At 38.5% G+C, this 21,743-nt stretch overlaps 1 protein-coding gene across 2 annotated transcripts in view; it reads right to left on the reverse strand.

Annotated features, from left to right (window-relative positions):
* Window positions 1-21,743, reverse strand: part of DHX40 (DEAH-box helicase 40) — a 50,745-nt gene that overhangs the window by 1,717 nt on the left and 27,285 nt on the right. For both annotated transcript variants that reach the window (XM_040244180.1, XM_040244181.1), the window contains exons 13-17: window positions 6,171-6,285; window positions 5,557-5,665; window positions 4,776-4,870; window positions 1,319-1,388; window positions 773-1,001 (exon numbers count right to left, since the gene is read on the reverse strand). In XM_040244180.1, coding sequence (XP_040100114.1) covers window positions 773-1,001; window positions 1,319-1,388; window positions 4,776-4,870; window positions 5,557-5,665; window positions 6,171-6,285 — 618 coding nt within the window. The remainder of the gene's footprint in view (window positions 1-772; window positions 1,002-1,318; window positions 1,389-4,775; window positions 4,871-5,556; window positions 5,666-6,170; window positions 6,286-21,743) is intronic.

Here is a 21,743-nt window from a genome sequence, read left to right on the forward strand (position 1 = left end):
TATTTCCCAGTGATGTTAAATAAGGATAATGCAATTTGTTCCATCAATCAGCCTCAAAAAGTTTTGCTGGAAAGCTGTTTTCACATGTGAGCTGAGAATTAAGCTTTCTGTCCTAGTTCACTACCACAACTGTTTATGCCTCCTGAAGGAAACGGTCCAAAAAAGCAAAAACTAATGAGACAACTTAGTCATTTTATAGTTAAGTACAAAACTTTCTGCTTGATAAGTAGTAATATTAACTACTGCAATTAGGAGGCTGACATTTCAAGAAAAAAAAAATCTCTTGGGAAAAAAAGTGTTCTGAGGTAATATTTCACAAAATTTTATAAATGAAATAAAAATAGTAAAGCACTACTGGCAAGCAGTATGGCGTAATGGTTGAGTAGAGGCCACAGAATCAAATTTCCTGGACTCAAAATCCAGATACACCAAATATTAGCTTTGAGATTTTCAGCAAATTATTGTACGCTGCTAAGTATTTCCTTATCCATACAGTAGGGATATGTAGTTACTTCATACGGTTATTGTGGAAATTTATAAGTTGTTAGCACATGGTAAAAGTTCAATAGATATTATTAATAATGCTGCTGGACAAAGGGGTTAAGAAAAACATGACTAACTGAAAGGAAAGAAGGAAGTCAAAGTACGTCTGAGGCTCATGACAACTGTTTGCTTTTCTGAGGAGACACCCAGGACCTAAGCTCTGTAACAGCATTTCTGCAACAATATGAGAATGTGGACGCCTGCGCTCTAGAACAAGTGATTCACTCACCCTTTCGGTGCTTTACATTTTCCTTATTGGTCCACCTCCTTCGCGCATCTTCTCTCACTTCACGGCGGGCCACACTGCTCAAATCATGTGCATTAAATTCATGCAACTTGGGTAGCAAGTCTCTCACCCATTCATAACGGATTGGACACACAATTCTTGCATAGACTTTGGTGGTAACTAATACCTCATGAAAAATGATCCATTCAAGTTTGGTTTCCTGTTCATGAAGCTATACAAAAGAATTTGTTTAAGGATGACAACTCAATGACCTGCCTTATTCCAGATTAGACCAACCAAACATTAACAGCCTAAAGTTTTCTGAGTTAATTTTTATATTCTTCAATCAAATAGGAGGCACACATCGACCAATACCTTTATGTAATATAGACATATGCTAAACATATCCTCACATCTCTTTTTTCAGAGAAAAGTAGAAGACATCTATATATTACTTATTCCTACATCTTTACAAAAGGAAGAATTTTCTACAGCTTCCTTCACAAAAGGAAGAAACTTCCTACTATTAGTAAAACTTAAGGTACTTACTGCTGAGGAAGGATGAATATGAACTGGGCTTCCGCGCCCATCCATTGTGCAAAATGTTCTCCCAACAGACCTAAGAACCGAAAAGCCAAAGGATCAAAGACAATTACAGTAAAAACAATTAAATAAGTAGAGCACTAACAATGAAAAATTATATGTCCTACTACAAGGAGTACTATATGGAGAGGTTTGTATTTATTTAACTGTCACTAGAACTTCTCAACCAATTCATCTTAAAACTACTGATTCAGGGAATTCCCTGGTGGTCCAGTGGTAAAGACTCTGTGATCCCACTGCTGAGGGCCTGCATTTGATCCCTGGTCAGGGAACTAAAATCCCTGAAGCAATGCAGTGCAGCCAAAAAAAAAAAAAAAAAACTAATGAGACAACTTATATAGTCATTTTCAGTTCAGTTCAGTCCAGTCACTCAGTTGTGTCCAACTCTTTGCAACCCCATGAACTGCAGCATGCCAGGCCTCCCTGCCCATCAACAACTCCCGGAGTTCACTCAAACTCATGTCCCTCAAGTCGGTAATGCCATCCAGCCATCTCATCCTCTGTCGTCCCCTTTCCTCCTGCCCCCAATCCCTCCCAGCATCAGAGGCTTTTCCAATGAGTCAACTCTTCGCATGAGGTGGCCAAAGTACTGGAGTTTCAGCTTTAGCATTGTATAAAACTTTCCGGTTGGTAAGTAGTAATATTAACAATAATATGGTATTTGTGCTTTAGAATTTCCAAAATGCTTTCATAATGAAGCATCAAATAAACCTACTAGTTTTGACAGCCAGGTACTTTATTAAAAGATCAAAAATGAGATTCAAATAAATCAGATAGCTTTCTCAAGGTCAAAGAGCTAATGTATGGTGAAAGCAAGTCCCAAACATAGGTCTTTGAACATAAATAGAGTATTCTTTATATTGTATTATACTAAATCTCCTTTCAAAGGTATAATTTTGACCATTCTAAAACAATTAGAACAGTTCATCTATAATTTTTCTAATTCCTATTAACTTTATAAATTCTTACCCTCTTCTATACTTCCCTACATAAAGGTTATTCCAAAAACTTATCTTAATCACTTATCTTAATCCAAAACCTTAGCTTAATCACACAACTGATTTCCTATAAAACTTTACATATATTCCTATTATAACCCAGGTCAGACTGCATTATAATTATTTGTATATATATCTATACAGTCCATATTTGGACAGTACAAAAATCTTTTTTACTTGAATCATTTGAAAGTTAGTCACCAATCTTATGCTTCATCATCCCCAAATACCTGAGTGTGCATTTTCTATAACCGAGAATATTCTCCTACATAACCATCATAAAACCATCAAAACCAGGGAATTAACACTGATATATTACTAGCATCTAATTCTCAGAACCCAGTAAAGTTTTATCAAATGTCCTAACAATATCCTTTACAGCAAAAGGACCCAGTTCAGAAATCATGTATTGCCTTTACTTTTTATGGTCCTTTAGTCTCCTTCATTCTGGAAAACACCCCCAAGTCTATCTTTGATCTTCACGATCTTGACACCTTTAAGGATTACAGCCTAGTTCTTTTGCAGTATGCCCCGCAATTTGATTTTGTCTGTTTTAAGACAATTAGACTCAGGTTACAGATCTTTGGCAAGAATATCACAGAAGAGATGCTCTGTTTTCATTACATCCTATCAGGCGGAACAAGATTTTGATTACTTCATTTCTGATGATGTTCACTTTGATTGTCTGATTTAGGTAACATCTGCCAGGCTTCCTCACTAAGAAGTTACTTTTTCCCTCTGTAATTAACAAGAATTTTGTGAAAAGGTGCTCAACTCTGTAAATAATTCCATTTGTCATTAAACTTTTAATTTACTCATTCATTAATTTATATGATCATAGACCAGGATTTCACATTTTATTCAATCCATTACTATCAGTATTATGAATGTCAAAATACTCCATCTTCGATCAGCCTGGGCCTATTCAAACTGGCTCCTTTGTACTTGGTCACATGGCCTCCACCTTCACTGATGACCACTTTGCTTACAGGTAAAATGAGATGTTTTAGCCTCACTGTGTACTTTCCCAGACCTATTTCTCCAAAGGTCCTTTATGTGGCAGATGGTTGTTCCAAGTCAAAATCTGCACAGAGGGACTTCTCTGGTGGTCCAGTGGTTAAGAATCAGCCTTGCAATGAAGGGGACATGGGTTTGATCCCTGGCTGGGGAACTACGATACCACATTTCTCAAGATCAAAGAGCTAATATATGGTGAAAGCAAGTCCCAAACACAGGTCTTTGGACTTAAATATAGCATTCTTTACATTTATTATACTACATCTCCTTTCAAAGGTATAAATAATTTTCACTATTCTAAAATATGATAATTAGAACAGTTCATCTATAATTTTTCTAATTCCTGTTAATGTTAAATTCTTATCCTCTTCCGTACTTCCCTACAGAAAGGTTATTGCAAAAACTTATCAGAGTAAAACCTTAACTTAATCGTCAAAACTGATTTCCTATAAAACTTTACATATACTCCTGTGGAGCAACTAAGCACACACGCTGCAAGTACTGAGCCTGAATGCCACAACTACAGAGTCTGTCCATGTGCCACAAAAAAGGACCCCGCATGAGCCAACAAAGATCACAAGTGACGGAACTAAGACCTGACACAGCCAAAGATTTAAAAAAAGATCTGGGCACAAAGTATGTTCGTTGCTATTATAGTTATTGCTCCTGTCCATCTCATAGTTAGGCTACATAAATATTTAGACATACAAATACATACACACACACACACACACACACACACAGAGTAACAGCTATTTTTTATTATAGTACCTACTATCTATCCATCCACTTAACTATATTAAAAACTGTAATATCTGAAATTTCAATCAATACCACAGGGCTCATTCCTGTTTTTAGTATTTCTAACTCCCTTCACCATTTACTTTAATGTCTTCAATTATGTGACTGACTCCTCTGTATATAACGAATCTCCGATCACCACCACCCTTACCCCTTTCCCCACAAAGATGCACTCCTTCCACTCAGACTCTGACATTCAAACAACCAAACAACTCCCATGTGAGTACCTTCCCCGATCCTGCTCAAGCCCTGACAGTCCACACCAAACCAACCTTCATCAGGGATGCCATCCTCAACCTATTTGGCTTTCACACTCCACAAAGAGCCACTCCTCTGGCTTCGGCACCAACACCCCATGCTGGACAGCTGTCCTACAGACTCCCCTCCTCCCCACGTGAGTTTCAATATCCCACTCTCAGCCACTGCAGTTCCCCCGGCACGAGGGACAATTATAAGAAGGTTCACTGTAATTGATGTCATCATAAATACAGAGCTTAAATCAAATTGTCTTTAATATTAAATAGTTCGATATGGTCATCAAATACAGTTGCATTTCTCTATCTGTCTCTGAAGTTCTTAGTGCTTACCTTCGCGCTACGTTTTTGAAATAACCCGCACAAAGACATCTTCGCAGCACTTCATGTTTAGGGCCTTCAAAGGTCTCTCTTGGGAAATCACTTTGCTATAGACAGAATACACGTATAGTGGTTAAGTCTCACAGAACAATTTGAAACAATCTTTTGGTTTGAAAACTCCAAATTTCTAAAGACTTCTGTTTCTGGCCGATACGGAATATGAGGGACCAGATTTACCCTTCTGCTTGAAACAACCACAAAAATGGACAAAACATATGAAATAGTGATTTCCAAAGCATTATATGAAGGGCAATGAGTCTGAGAAATAAATGAAGGAAAAAAAAATGAATTAACTCCAACAACTGTTCCAGCTTACAGTCAACCTTGAGAGAGACTCTGGACCAAGGTGCAGGAAAGGAAAAACCCGAGTGAAACCTAGAGAACTCCCTGAGTTAGAGAGACAGAGCTCAGAATCCAGAGAGACCAAGATGGCTAGAATGCCTAGCCAAGGTTCAGGAGAGAAGCAATCTGCAGAGGACCCCAGAGATCTACAGGAGGGCTTCAAGAGTTCACCTGAAAATTGATAAGCACGACTGTGAGGAAATTACCCAAGGCCAGGAAAAGAGCCTCCCAAAAGGATAAGGGACAACAGAGTTGTGTGCACAGGGTCAGCAATGGCGTTTGTTCCTACAAGTCATTCTTCAACACTTTATAATACACACGGTTTTGGGGAGAGAACTCAGAAGGTCTTGCCAAAATGCCACTCAAGGGAAAAAAAAGTCACAGCAATCACCTGTTTAAGCTTCCTGATCAGTTCTCTAAGTTGAGCTTCAACACGAAATGCAGAAAATAAGCACCTCCAATGAATCCAATGTTTCTGGCACCATGAAGCTGGAGCTCCACTGCAACACAAAAATACTGGGGTCTCAAAAGTCTCCTTCATAAGTGAAAGTCTAACATTCTCATTTCTATTACACAACTAGAAACAGATAAGCAACTGTCAGCTCTTTTCTGAGACCTGTCCAATTAATAAGAAAGCACTTTAAGGAATATGAAAAAACAAGTTAATACACCTCTAAGTGAATTAAAATAACTTGTAAATAGATTTCTTTATATACATACATGCTTTAACAAATGTCCAATCATTTTCTCATCTAAGCTAGTTATACAGAACCAAAATTCTATGAGGTCAGTTGTCAGGAAAGGTTAAGGAGAGAAGAAAGACAAGAGTTAATATTACACAATAAATGACGGTCACAGTCACCTCACAGAGAAATCTCACTAATGTTCACAAAAATACACTGAGGTCAGTATAATCCCCACTGAAACTTACTGTCTGAAGTCATATTCTTACTGAAGCTGTATTTCAAACTAAGGCTCTCCAGTTTAAAGAACTATCTCACATACCTTGATTTGCACTGTTCAAAGATGACGGCTAAAGTTGCAAAGTCATTGAATCCTCCAGCTTTAGCTGCCAACTCTCGGTGTCTCTGCTCTGCTTCCTTCTGGTACTCTGGATCAACTAAAATGACAGTTGCAAAGGCAGTTTAGTTCCACTTTACATCAAGCCTCTTTCTTCACTTTGTTTATTCAAGCATAGTGAAATCTGCCTCACCTCTGGGGTGGAATAAAGAATGACATTAACTCTTTGGCGGGGGAGTGTGGACCTCTAACTACTCCCACAATTCCTTTCCCTCTTTAATCACACTTTGGAGATTTTTGCTAGAATAGCAACATTACTTCTCTTAATTGATTTACCTTTAAAAGAGTATTGGAATTTACTATTTGTTTTTACCATAAGAGTAACCCATGTTCACATTTAAAAAAAAAAAAGTAAAAGTTCAATGTTCCCCACTTTGTCACATTATCCACAGTCAATCCTCAGGGCTAACCACTGTTAACTATTTAGTATGTGTCCTTTAAGATATTTTCTACGTATATATATATACAAGCATTGTATATGATGGTTTATTTTCTTTGTAAGTTTCTTCTGATACTTCTTTTATTTATTTAATAACAGTTTAACCTAAGTATGTATAGAACCATTCATTCGCAAACACACCTACATTGTTATTTCTCAGGGGTATAAGGATATAACACAATTTAACCCGCCTCTATTTATCCAATTCCTAATTACAGACAATTAGACAGGACCATCACATATGTAAAACCGAAATACTACAAACTTTTCTCTTTTAATTTTATACTGAAGAATAGCATGCATACAGAAAACTACACAGGTTCTGTATATTCACAAATCCAACATACCAATGTACTCTACAGCCAGATCAACAAACAGAATACTACCAGCATCCGAGAGCCTCTTCTTCACTCTCCTTTCATTAACTACTCAGCCCCCTCCACAAGGATAACCATATTCAGACTTTTAACCCAATGAAAGGGCTTTACTTGTTTTTAAACTTTATATAAATGTACTTTATGCGTCTGGTTTCTTTTGCTCACCCTTATGTTTCTGAGATTTATCTATTAGTTACTTTGACCCAATCCCACTCAGGAATTATATGTTCACTGATTGCCCAAGTTCCCCACACAGCACTTTACCCAGGCTAATCTCTTTCGGAGTCCCCTAGCCACAGTTTTTTTTCCCTCAAAATTTTCTAGGACTTCTTCCTTCATTGCACAACATCAAGCCACAGCTCCTATTATACCCATCACAGCTAGATTGAGCAGAGGCCCCACGTTGCCTAACTGCAGGGAGCAGCGCTTACACAGACTACAATGTGAATCTGCAAAGCATCAGTTCCTGGTATTAGGAAGAATGCAATGTGATTAAACAAAACACTCACGAAGATATAAAGTCTTCCATCCCAAGTTTTAAGTAGTTTCCACCTAAGTGACCTGGGTAACAACTGAAGGAAGTAGCTAGAGACAAAAGGGGAGCAAATATGATTTATCACAGACCAGAAAAATGGTCCTGTCAAGGTAAAGACACAACGCTCATGTCTTGAATCAGTCATGAGTATTGATTTTTTTAGCTGAAATATCTAATTTTGTCTAATTATCTAATAGCATCTATTTTATCTAATAGTATCTAAAGGTACTATGCCAAAAGACAAAATGCACTAAAATAAAGCATTAACCATGTGTTGCCTTCCAGCACTAAGAGACAAGCTTACCTATTAACCAGGGGCTCCGACGTCCTTGAATGGATATAAACGCAGAGTCCCTGCTGCCTCGGACTTTTGGGCTATGAAGCCTCAGAGAAGCCTCTTTATGGTTCAGTTCTCCCCTGCACCTGACCCTAGAAACATTCAGTTTGGCTGCAACACCTACCACTATTCACTGTTCACACAAACGGCTTACCCTTTCTTATTAACATGTCAGAGTAACTACAATAAGGGCTTCCCTAATGGGTCAGGTGATAAGGATTCTGCCTGCAATGCAGTAGACCCCGGTTTGATCCCTGGGTCAGGAAGATCCCCTGGAGAAGGGCATGCCTACCCACTCTAGCATTCTTCCCTGGAGAATCCCATCGACAGAGGGGGTTACAGTCCTTGGGGTCAAAAAGAGTTGGACAATAAGCTTTAGTGACTACAATTCTAAACTCAGTTTATGTTTTGTGATGCTTAACTCTGCGTGGGCAGTGCTGCATCTCTGTCGTTCATGGTGGCTCCTGCTCAGGGCCCACTGCTTTTCTGGCTGTCCTTCCCACATAGCTATTATCTTCTCTCTGTCTCTCCCCCCCCGTTATTCTCAAAGCCAAGAGAAAATATAGAGAGTATTTTTTTTTCTTTTCCTTAACTCTTCCCTCAGAAATAACCTAATTAATTAAAATTAAAACTGACAGAAGTCCCAAAGTAAATTCAGGAAATGTAAAAAGGTAAAAAAACCATTATCACACACAGTTCCGACCATCTCAGCAAGTTTATCCTCTAACTGAACAATAGTTTGACTATCTATCTTTAATTACTTTCCCAGTAAAGTAACTGTCATTTTCTTTAATTTTTTATCTTTCCCCAGATGAAATTCTATTATGTTTTACATCAGACAAATAATGCTCTGAGGCAAAAACCATAAACAAGGAACTGAAGCAGCAAAACAAGACTGTAGACTGTACCAGCTTAACTTCTTCCTTTGGGAAGATATTTCAATACTTTTCTATATACAATCAACCAGAAAACAAAACTATTGCAAGAAAGAGTTTCAATAACAACAATCCTCAGAGCAGAAGAAGGAGAGTAAGGCTGTAATAAAGTACCACTTATCTCCAAATACATCACAGTTTAAATATTAAAAAAAATTTAAAACCAACACAATGTTATTTTAAATTTGGTCCATTTTAAGGCAATGCTGTTTACCATCTTAAAAACATTTAAGAGCCCTCACTCCATTGTTTGATTTCTAAAGCAATATCTATACTAGCAGACTCTCTTGCTTTTTCCATGATCCAGCGGATGCTGGCAATCTGATCTCTGGTTCCTCTGCCTTTTCTAAAACCAGCTTGAATGTCAGGGAGTTCACAGTTCACGTATTGCTGAACCCTGGCTTGGAGAATTTTGAGCATTACTTTACTAGCATGTGAAATGAGTGCAATTGTGTGGTAGTTTGAGCATTCTTTGGCACTGCCTTTCTTTGGGATTGGAATGAAAACTGACCTTTTCCAGTCCTGTGGCCACTGCTGAGTTTTCCAAATTTGCTGGCATACTGAGTGCAGCACTTTCACACCATCATCTTTCAGGATTTGAAACAGCTCAATTGGAATTCCATCACCTCTACTAGCTTTGTTCGTAGTGATGCTTTCTAAGGCCCACTTGACTTCACATTCCAAGATGTCTGGTTCTAGATTAGTGATCACATCATCATGACTATCTGGGTCGTGAAGATCTTTTTTGTACAGTTCTTCTGTGTATTCTTGCCACCTCTTAGTATCTTCTGCTTCTGTTAGGTCCATACCATTTCTGTCCTTTATCGAGCCCATCCTTGCATGAAATGTTCCCTCCGTATCTCTAATTTTCTTGAAGAGATCTCTAGTCTTTCCCAATCTGTTGTCTTCCTCAAGGCTTTCTTATCTCTTCTTGCTAGTCTTTGGAACTCTGCATTTAAATGCCTATATCTTTCCTTTTCTCCTTTGCTTTTCGCCTCTCTTCTCTTCACAGCTATTTGTAAGGCCTCCCCAGACAGCCATTTTGCTTTTTTGCATTTCTTTTCCATGGGGATGGTTTTGATCCCTGTCTCCTGCACAATGTCACGAACTTCATTCCATAGTTCATCAGGCACTCTACCTATCAGATCTAGGCCCTTAAATCTATTTCTCACTTCCACCGCATAATCATAAGGGATTCGATTTAGGTCATACCTGAATGGTCTAGCGGTTTTCCCTAATTTCTTCAATTTCAGTCTGAATGTGGTAATAAGGAGTTCATGATCTGAGCCACAGTCAGCTCCTGTTCTTGTTTTTGTTGACTATATAGAGCTTCTCCATCTTTGGCTCCAAAGAATATAAACAATCTGATTTCAGTGTTGACCGTCTGGTGATGTTCATGTGTAGAGTCTTCTCTTGTGTTGTTGGAAGAGGGTGTTTGCTATGACCAGTGCATTTTCTTGGCAAAACTCTATTAGTCCTTGCTCTGCTTCATTCCGCATTCCAAGGCCAAATTGTCAACATCCGCTGGATCATGGAAAAAGCAAGAGAGTTCCAGAAAAACATCTATTTCTGCTTTATTGACTATGCCAAAGCCTTTGACTGTGTGGATCACAAGAAACTGGGGAAAATTCTGAAAGAGATGGGAATACCAGACCACCCGACCTGCCTCTTGAGAAATCTGCATGCAGGTCAGGAAGCAACAGTTAGAACTGGACATGGAACAACAGACTGGTTCCAAATAGGAAAAGGAGTATGTCAAGGCTGTATATTGTCACCCTGCTTATTTAACTTCTATGCAGAGTACATCATGAGAAACACTGGACTGGAAGAAACACAAGCTGGAATCAAGATTGCCAGGAGAAATATCAATAACCTCAGATATGCAGATGACACCACCCTTAAGGCAGAAAGTGAAGAGGAGCTAAAAAGCCTCTTGATGAAAGTGAAAGAGGAGAGCGAAAAAGTTGGCTTAAAGCTCAACATTCAGAAAATGAAGATCATGGCATCCGGTCCCATCACTTCATGGGAAATAGATGGGGAAACAGTGGAAACAGTGTCAGACTTTATTTTGGGGGGCTCCAGAATCACTGCAGATGGTGACTGCAGCCATGAAATTAAAAGATGCTTACTCCTTGGAAGAAAAGTTATGACAAACCTAGACAGCATATTCAAAAGCAGAGACATTACTTTGCCAACTAAGGTCCGTCTAGTCAAGGCTATGGTTTTTCCTGTGGTCATGTATGGATGTGAGAGTTGAACTGTGAAGAAGGCTGAGCGCCGAAGAATTGATGCGTTTGAACTGTGGTGTTGGAGAAGACTCTTGAGAGTCCCTTGGACTGCAAGGAGATCCAACCAGTCCACTCTGAAGGAGATCAACCCTGGGATTTCTTTGGAAGGAATGATGCTAAAGCTGAAACTCCAATACTTTGGCCACCTCATGCGAAGAGTTGACTCACTGGAAAAGACTCTGATGCTGGCAGGGGTTGGGGGCAGGAGGAGAAGGGGACGACCAAGGATGAGATGGCTGGATGGCATCACGGACTCAATGGACGTGAGTCTGAGTGAACTCCAGGAGTTGGTGATGGACAGGGAGGCCTCGTGTGTTGCGATTCATGGGGTTGCAAAGAGTCGGACATGACTGAGCGACTGAACTGACTGAACTGACTGATACTAGCAGACATTGTGTACACAGCTTACTATAGCAAGAGAGAGATTATTAAAAATGTTTATGGCATCATCATTTTGATGTTTAAAAATCTTTGTTCAATGATAGATCTGGAAATAATAGCCAGTTTTACCAATAAGTATAATAAATTGGGCCTCCCAGGTGGTACCAGTGGTAAAGAATCTGCCTGCCAATCCAGGAGACGGAAGAGACGTGGGTTTGATTCCTGGGTCAGAAGGAAGAAAGGGCACCCTACTCCAGTATTCTTGCCAGAAGAATCCCATGGACAAAGGAGCCTGGTGGGCTACAGTCCATGGGGTCGCAAGGAGTCGGACACAACTGAGTGTCTAAGCAGAGCAGATGTAATAAACTAAATTAGGTGATCTACAAAAACTAAGACCCAAGCCAGAAAGAACTGCTTAACCTATAAAGACTATATATGCACTTGAAAGCAGCTGGACAACAAATACATATTTTTGGATGTAACAAGATCTCAGCAAGTCACATGCTCAAAAACTGAAGCTGCATTTTGTAGCAGCTGAACTTCTTCATGAGCTAAGTTTAAAAATTAACCCTAAGTCACATATGTACATATAAGAAGAGTATCTAAGTATGAATAAGAAACTGATAGCAATTGTTGCTTCCAGCAATTAGATTTGGATGATACCAAGGAATGCCCCTGCCAAGGTGTGTAACTTTATTTAGATCAGACTATGTAGCAATGTGTGCTCAAGGGCACTGTCAAAAACAACAGATCAATCAGCTAGCAATGCAGGGAGACTAACAGCTTGGTGTAATACCAATAGAGGCAGGCCAGCAAAAATTGAAACAGAGCAGCCAGACTTTAAAAATGGCTTTTATTGAAGTATAGTTGATTTACAATATCATATCAGTTTCAGATGAACAATAATGTACTAATTCAATATTTTTATAGATTATACTTCATTTACATATAATCATACTACTATAGTTTATGTTAATAACAGAATATTGGAGAAGACTATTCAGAGTCCCTTGGACTGCAAGGCGATCAAACCAGTAAATCCTCAAGGAAGTCAATCCTGAATATTCATTGGAAGGACTGATGCTGAAGCTAAAGCTCCAACAGTGTGGCCACCTGATGCGAAGAGCTAGCTCACTGGAAAAGACCCTGATGCTGAGAAAGATAGAAGGGAGGAGGAGAAGGGGACGACAGAGGATGAGATGGCTGCATGGCATCACTGACTTGATGGACATGAGTTTGAGTAAGCTCCAGGACCAGGAGATGGTGAAGGACAGGGAAGCCTGTGTGCTACAGTCCGTGGGGTCACAGAGTCGGACATGACTGAGTAACTGAACAACAAATACTTCATTTAAAGCTATTACAAAATAATGGCTATATTTCCCTGTGTAATAAAATATATCTTTTTTGCTTATTTATTTTAGACATAGTAGTCTGTATCTCTTAATCCTATACCCCAAATTTACCTGTCCCTGCTTCCCTCTCCTCACTGGTAATCATTATTTCTTTCTCTATATCTGTAAGTCTGTTTCTGTTATTTACATAAAATGTATATGTGGTAACTCAGACGGTAAAGAATCTGCCTACAACGCAGGAGACCTGTGTTCAATCCCTGAGTCATGAAGACCCCCAGGAGAAGACAACGGCAACCCACTCCAGAATTCTTGCCTGGAGAATCCCATGGACAGAGGAGCCTGGCAGGCTATAGGGTCACAAAGAGTCAGACACAACTGAGCAAATAACACACTATTTTCTTTTTTTAGGTTCCACATATAAGTGATAACAGAGCATCTGGCTTTCTCTGTCTGACTTCATCCACGTTGTTGCAAATGGCAGAATTTCATTCTTTTTTATGCCCAAGATAAATATATTCTATTGTATGGGGGGGTGTGTGTGTGTGTGTATTCTTTACTGTAGCAGCCAGAGCCAAAAAAATATCGTTACAGTTCAGTTCAGTTGCTCAGTTGTGTCCGACTCTTTGCGATCCCATGAATCGCAGTACGCCAGGCCTCCCTGTCCAACACCAACTCCCGGAGTTCACCCAAACTCATGTCCATCAAGTCAGTGATGCCATCCAGCCATCTCATCCTCTGTTGTCCCCTTCTCCTCCTGCCCCCAATCCCTCTCAGCATCAGAGTCTTTTCCAATGAGTCAACTCTTCGCATGAGGTGGCCAAAGTACTGGAGTTTCAGCTTTAGCATCATTCCTTCCAAAGAAATCCCAGGGCTGATCTCCTTTAGAATGGACTGGTTGGATCTCCTTGCAGACCAAGGGACTCTCAAGAGTCTTCTCCAACACCACAATTAAAAAGCATCAATTCTTCGGCGCTCAGCTTTCTTCACAGTCCAACTCTCACATCCATACATGACTACTGGAAAAACCATAGCCTTGACTAGACGGACCTTTGTTGGCAAAGTAATATCTCTGCTTTTCAATATGCTATCTAGGTTGGTCATAACTTTTCTTCCAAGGAGTAAGCATCTTTTAATTTCATGGCTGCAGTCACTATCTGCAGTGATTTTGGAGCCCAAAAAATAAAGTCTGACACGTTTCCACATCTCTTTCCCATGAAGTGATGGGATCAGATGCCATGATCTTCATTTTCTGAATGTTGAGCTTTAAGCCAACTTTTTCACTCTCCTCTTTCACTTTCATCTAGAGCCCTTCTAGTTCCTCTTCACTTTCTGCCATAAGGGTGGTGTCATCTGCATAACTGAGGTTATTGATATTTCTCCCGGCAATCTTGATTCCAGCTTGTGTTTCTTCCAGTCCAGTGTTTCTCATGATGTACTCTGCACAGAAGTTAAATAAGCAGGGTGACAATATACAGCCTTGACGTACTCCTTTTCCTATTTGGAACCAGTCAGTTGTTCCATGTCCAGTTCTAACTGTTGCTTCCTGACCTGCATATAGGTTTCTCAAGAGGCAGGTCAGGTGGTCTGGTATTCCCATCTCTTTCAGAATTTTCCCCAGTTTCTTGTGATCCACACAGTCAAAGGCTTTGGCATAGTCAATGAAGCAGAAATAGATGTTTTTCTGGAACTCTCTTGCTTTTTCCATGATCCAGTGGATGCTGGCAATTTGATCTCTGGTTCCTCTGCCTTTTCTAAAATCAGCTTGAACATCTGGAAGTTCACGATTCACGTATTGCTGAAGCCTGGCTTGGAGAATTTTGAGCATTACTTTACCAGCGTTTGAGATGAGTGCAACTGTGCGGTAGTTTGAGCATTCTTTGGCATTGCCTTTCTTTGGGATTGGAATGAAAACTGATCGCCTTTTCCAGTCCTGTGGCCACTGCCGAGTTTTCCAAATTTGCTGGCATTTGAGTGCAGCACTTTCACAGCATCATCTTTCAGGATTTGAAATAGCTCCACTGGAATTCCATCACCTTCACTAGCTTTGTTCGTAGTGATGCTTTCTAAGGCCCATTTGACTTCACACTCCAGGATGTCTGGCTCTAGGTGCATGTTCACACCATCTGTTAAAGAGTGCTCTGCTTGCTTTCAGGTCTTCCTTTCAGGTCTTTAATCCATCTGGGGTTTATTTTTATACATGGAGTGAGAAAACATTCTAATTTCATTCTTTTCTTTTATACATTCTTTTTCATACAATCCACAAGTATGTATGTAGCTGTCTAGTTTTCCCAGCACCATTTACTGAAGAGACTGTCTTTTCTCCATTGTATATTTTTGCCTCCTTTGTCACAGATGAATGAATCGTAAGCATATAGGTTTATTTCTGGGCTCTCTACCCTGTTTCATTGATCTAAGTGTCTGTTTGTGTGTGTGTGTGTCAATACCATGCTGTTTGATTACAGTAGCTTTGTAGTACACTCTGAAGTCAAGGAGTGTGACATCTTTAGCTCTGTTCTTTTTTCTGAAGACTGCTTTGGCAATACAGGGTCTTTCATGATTCCATATGAATTTTAGGATTATTTGTTCTAGTTCTGTCAAGTGTCACATGTATTTTAAAAGGGATTACATTAAATCCATTGATTGCTTTGAGTAGTGTGGACTTTTTAACAATACTAATTCTTCTAACCCAAGAACATGAGATATCACCCCCTTTAATTTCCTTCCTCAATAACTTAAAGTCTTCAGAGTATTTCTTTGATTAAATTTATTAACAATATTTTAGTCTTTCTGATGTAATTCAAAATAGATTACTTTCTTGTTTTCTCTGATAGTTCATATATTAGTGCATAGAAAATCAACAGATTTCTGAAGATTAATCATATATCCTGCAACTTTACTGAATTCACTATTAGTTCTAATAATTTTTTGGCAGAGATTTTAGAGTTTTCTATGTACGAAGTAAGTGAAGTCGCTCAGTCGTGTCCGACTCTTTGCAACCCCATGGACTGTAGCACACCAGGCTCTTCGGTCCATGGATTTTCTAGGCAAGAATACTGGAGTCAGTCGCCATTTCCTTCTCCAGGGGATCTTCCCACCCGGGGACCAAACCCAGGTCTCGGGCATTGTAGGCAGACGCTTTACTGTCTGAGCTACCAGGGAAGCCCCATTAGGATGGTAATAACAAGAATGGAAAGGCAGGACAAATATAAATGACACTAGGAGATAATAACTTAAAAATCATTGGTGTCAAGAGGTTTCGAGTTTGAGCTCTGGGTAGAAAAGAAGAAACTAAGAAAAAAGTTCAACAGAATTGTAAAGTAAAAATTAAAAATAAATAAATAAATTTAAAAGAAAAAGAAAAAGAAAAAAGTTCAAGAGAGTCAACTTGAGATATGTATCATGTCATCTGCAAACAGTGATTAAGTTTTACTTCTTTTTTCCAGTTTGGACACCTTTTATTTCTTTTTTGTGTCTGACTGCTGTGGCTCAGACTTTCAATACTATGTTAAACAGAAGTGGCTAGAGTGAGCATCCTTGTTTTGCCCCTGTTTTAGAGGGAAGGCTTTCAGCTTTTCACCACTGAATATGATATTACCTATGGAACTGTCATTTATGAGACCACCCAAATGTTTGACAGAAAGATCAGAGAAAGCTACCAAAAAACTATAGGTTGTCCTGATGTTCTGGGAGACTGCAGATGCCCAAGTAAACCTAATAAAACCGAATCCTGAATCTGACAAGACAATACACAAGGCCACTGCTTTACAGGTATATTTTCATTGTTTGGAACTTAAAAACACTGATAAATCTCTGTGTTATTTGACTGCTTTCAAGGTAATTCATCCTTTATATCCATTAACGTCACCAACATCAAGTGCTTCATAAAGGTAAAACTTACTTAAGAATTTCCTGTCAAAGCACAGAATACAAGACATTCCTATTGGCTATTATCTTAATATTCTAAAGAATCAGACTGTCCTATGTTCATAGATACCTAAGGCCAAATATTAGGCAAGCAAAGGGAAGTCCCTCCTTTCCTGATGTTGCTAAACTGTAATAAAGTTGTTGCTAAACACAACTAAAAGCCTTCAAGATACCAAAAACGACCTCAAGGACTTAATAAAAAAGAAAAACCAAAGAACATATAATCAAAACCTAAGACCTGAACAACCTGAAGGGCTACAAAACTAAGAATCAATAGTCTATCACAGATAGAGGTTCTAAATGAGAATTTAAAAACCGGGAATTTTAATTCTAGCTGTGGAAACAACTTAATTTTTCTCTTCTTCTCTTGACTTATTTCAAAGATATACGAAGCTTTATGGGAAAAATTATACTACTGTAAGTTGTGAGGTTTATAATGTATGTAAATATAATATATATGACAATAATAGCACAAATGATAGAGGAGTAAGTGGAACTAAACAATTACAAAGTTTCTTATATCTCACATGAAGCAATAAAATATTAACTTTGAGTAAGTTTTAATTAAAGATGTGTATTATAATCCCTAGAGCAAGGATATATTAAGAAATGGCAAAAAGCCAGCAAAGGGTTCAACAAAATCCCTATCAAAATTCTTAGAAGGCATATGTTGAAGAAATTAATATGCTGATTTTAAAAACTTATACGGAAATGCAAAAAATATAGAATGACCAAAACAATACTGATTTCAAAATTTACCACAAGAGTTGGCAATTTCTTAGTTTACCTAAGACAAATAAAAAATACATATCTACAAAATACTTGCATAAGAATTTTCAAAATAGCTGTATTCATAAATAGCACCAAACAAGAAACAATTCAAACATCTATCAATAGGATAAGGGATAAACCAATTGTAGTATGCAACAGGATACTAGTCACAAATAAAAAAAAAAAAAAGAGCATGGATACATACAAAAATATGGATGAATCTCACATATAATATGTTGACCAAAAAAAGTCAAACACAAAAATGCACATATTATATAATTTTATTTACATGAAGTTTCAGAAGAGGCAAAACTAACCTGAAAAAACTCAGAAAAGAGGCTAGCTGTAAGAAGATGGGATGGAATCTGAGAAGGGGCACTGAGAATTTTCTGGAGTGATAAAACTAGATCTTGACAGGAGTATGGGTTACAGTAGATAAATGTATTTCACAAAATTCACTAAATTACAAACACTGCACTTATACTTTTCACTACATGCAAATTTTACCTCAAAATAAAAAAAAAAAAAGAAGAACACAGAGAGAAATAAAACCAAAAAAAAAGAAAAACAATAAACAATAAAAATTAAAAAAAGAAGAAAAAACTATAAGCAAATATTGAACTCTAGTTATGAAGGATTGCCTTTCACAGTGGTATAGCTTAGTGGTTCTAAAACCACTTCTGTATATTCTAGGAACAATGAACAATTTGAATATGAACTCTGGACTAGATAATAGTACTGCATCAGGTATCAATGTTAATTTTCCTAATTTTGATAAATGTGCCATGGTCAAATAAGAGATTGCCTGTGTTCTTAGTAAATTACATGTAAATATTTTGTGGTAAGGGAGCACAATGTTTCCAATTTACTCTCAAATGATTCAGAAAAAGAAATAAAATGCATATTTATAAATACTTATAAATATATACATGTACACATGCAGGGCTTCCCTGGTGGCTCAGCTGGTAAAGAATCAGCCTGCAACGCGGGAGACCTGGGTTCGATCCCTGGGTTGGGAAGATGCCCTGGAGAAGGGAACGGCTACCCACTCTAGTACTCTTGGCCTGGAGAATTCCATGACTGTGTCGTCCATGGGGTTGCAAAGGGTTGTGACTGAGTAACTTTCACTTTTAAGGGCTTCCCTGATAGCTCAGTTAGTAAAGAATCTGCCTGCAATGCAGGAGATCCCAGTTCGATTCCTGGGTCAGAAAGATTCGCTGGAGAAGGGATAGGCTACCCATTCCAGTATTTTGGCCTGGAGAATTCCATGGGCATAGTTCATGGTCGCAAAGAGTAAGACATGACTGAGCAACTTTCACTTCACACATGCACAGAGAAAGAGAATAATAAAGCAAATGCAGCAGAATGTTAAAAACTTGCTGAAACTAGATATAAAAGGTACGACTACATATAAAAGGTACAAAAGGTATGACTCTTTCAACATTTCTGTTAGAGTTGGATCACCTCAATCCAACTCCCTGGTTTTCCAAATGAAAAATGAAACCCAGAAAAATGAGACCAACGGTCTAGAATCCCGATCTCTTGACTCTCACTTTAATACTCTGTAATAGTTTTTAAAAAGAGTATTATTAGCTTTGATACTACCTAACGAAAGCCAGCCAACCTTATTTACTGCAGACAGTATTTTACTAAGAAAAAAAAAAAACCTGCAATTAGGATATTATTAGAATCAAAATCCTGATACTTAAAAAAACTACACTGCAGGGACTTTCCCAGTGGTCCAGTGACTAAAACTCCACACTCCCAATGCAGGGACCCAGGTTTGATCCCTGCTCAGGGAACTAGATCCCACATGCTGCAACTAAAAGATCCCATGTGCTATAACTAAGATCCAGGACAGCTAAATAAACAATATGTGTGTGTGTGTGCCTATATGTATACAGAAATAATATATATATATAAAATAAATACAGATGTGTGCACATATGTATACACAAATAAATAATATATACAAAATAAATAGAGATATGTGTGTCTGTGTGCATGCTCAGTTCAGTTCAGTTGCTCAGTCATGTCCAACTCTTTGCGATCCCATGAACTGCAGCATGCCAGACCTCCCTGTCCATCACCAACTCCCGGAGTTCACCCAAACTCATGTCCATCAAGTCAGTGATGCCATCCAGCCATCTCATCCTCTATTGTCCCCTTCTCCTCCTGCCCCCAATCCTCCCAGCATCAGAGTCTTTTCCAATGAGTCAACTCTTTGCATGAGGTGGCCAAAGTATTGGAGTTTCAGCTTTAGCATCATTCCTTCCAAAGAACACCCAGGACTGATCTCCTTTAGGATGGATTAGTTGGATCTCCTTGCAGACCAAGGGACTCTCAAGAGTCTTCTCCAACACCACAGTTCAAAAACATCAATTCTTTGGCACTCAGCTTTCTTCACAGTTCTACTCTCACATCCATACATGACCACAGGAAAAACCGTAGCCTTGACTAGACGGACCTTTGTTGGCAAAGTAATGTCTCTGCTTTTGAATATGCTATCTAGGTTGGTCATAACTTTCCTTCCAAGGAGTAATGTATGTATACACAAATAAATATATATATAAAATGTAGATGTACATATATGTATATACAAATAAGTGCACATAAAATGTAAATAGTATAATATATACGTGTGTACAATATGTATACACAAATAACATATAAAATAAATGTTAATTATATAATTAATATATACACACATATGTATGTGTACATATACATATATACAATAATATATATAAATGTGAATAGTATAAATAATATATACACATATAAATATATACACATGCTGTTCAGTCGCTAACTCATGTCTGACTTTGCAGTTCCATGGACTGCAGCACACCAGGCTTCCCTATCCTTCTCACACACACACACACACACACACACACACACACATATAAAAAAACCAATACTACACTGCAATCTATTTGGGGTAGGTAGAACACTGATTGAACTACAGAGTATTTTTATACAAAAATTTATCCTCCATTATAATCATCACAATAATAAACCAATCCGGAACCAACACTCATAGCCATAAAGTGATATGGCCAGTGAGATAGCACACTACTGTTAGTCTTGGTTGCAGGCAAGATACATTATCAATTCAGAAGCTCCTTGAAAAGAAAAGAAAGTTGTGCCTCCCCTCTCCACACACATAGTAGAAGACAGCAAAGCTTACATATGATGAACTAAGTTGTATCCCATACTGACACGCTAAGAAAGGAAAGAAGCAGAAGTCTAAAGACATGAAAACCTCAAAATAATCCTTTCTCTAAGGGTACAAGGGCTGAACTACCATTTCTTTTGATCACAGAGGAGAAAAAGTTAATATATTACTAATGTACTATAACAAGGCAAAGGTTCACCATACTATCTTTCTTCACCAGTTAAAGGAAATTAACTCTCAGCCAGGATCGTTATATACCTCCTATACTTCAAAAAGCTAAGTTAAAGAATAACAAAATGAAAAAACTGTTTATCTTCAGTTTCATATCCTGTAGGGCTAGACATCAGAGAAGGCAGAGAAGGCAATGGCACCCCACTCCAGTACGCTTGCCTAGAAAATCCCCTGGACAGAGGAGCCTGGTGGGCTGCAGTCCATTGGGTCACAAAGAGTCGGACACAACTGAGTGACTTCACTTTCACTTTTCACTTTCATGCATTGGAGAAGGAAATGGCAACCCACTCCAGTGTTCTTGCCTGGAGAATCCCAGGAACGGGGGAGCCTGGTGGACTGCCGTCTATGGGGTCGCACAGAGTTGGACACGACTGAAGCGACTTAGCAGCAGCAGCAGCAGGGCTAGATATGAAAATAGGTTCGGTAACTTCAAAAAAAATGTTCAGTGAATTACTGGATATATAAATAAATAGATATTCCACATACATGGGTAGGAAGACAATACTGTCAAGATGTCACTTCTTTCCAATCTGATCTATAGACTCAATGTAATCTCAATTACAGTCTTAGAAAGTTATTTTGTGGATAGCAACAAACCAGTTCTAAAGTTTATGTGAAAAGGGAAAGACCCGGTGGCTAAGACTAAAAGTTAACTAAAAGTTAAAACGATGTTGCAGGAAGGGAAAGAGGAAAGCTGGAGAAATAACCCTATCTAGGTTCAAGAGTTACTATAAAGCTTCAGCAATCAAG

The sequence above is a fragment of the Oryx dammah genome, unplaced genomic scaffold, assembly GCF_014754425.2.
Source record: "Oryx dammah isolate SB20612 unplaced genomic scaffold, SCBI_Odam_1.1 HiC_scaffold_8, whole genome shotgun sequence".
NCBI lineage: Eukaryota > Metazoa > Chordata > Mammalia > Artiodactyla > Bovidae > Oryx > Oryx dammah.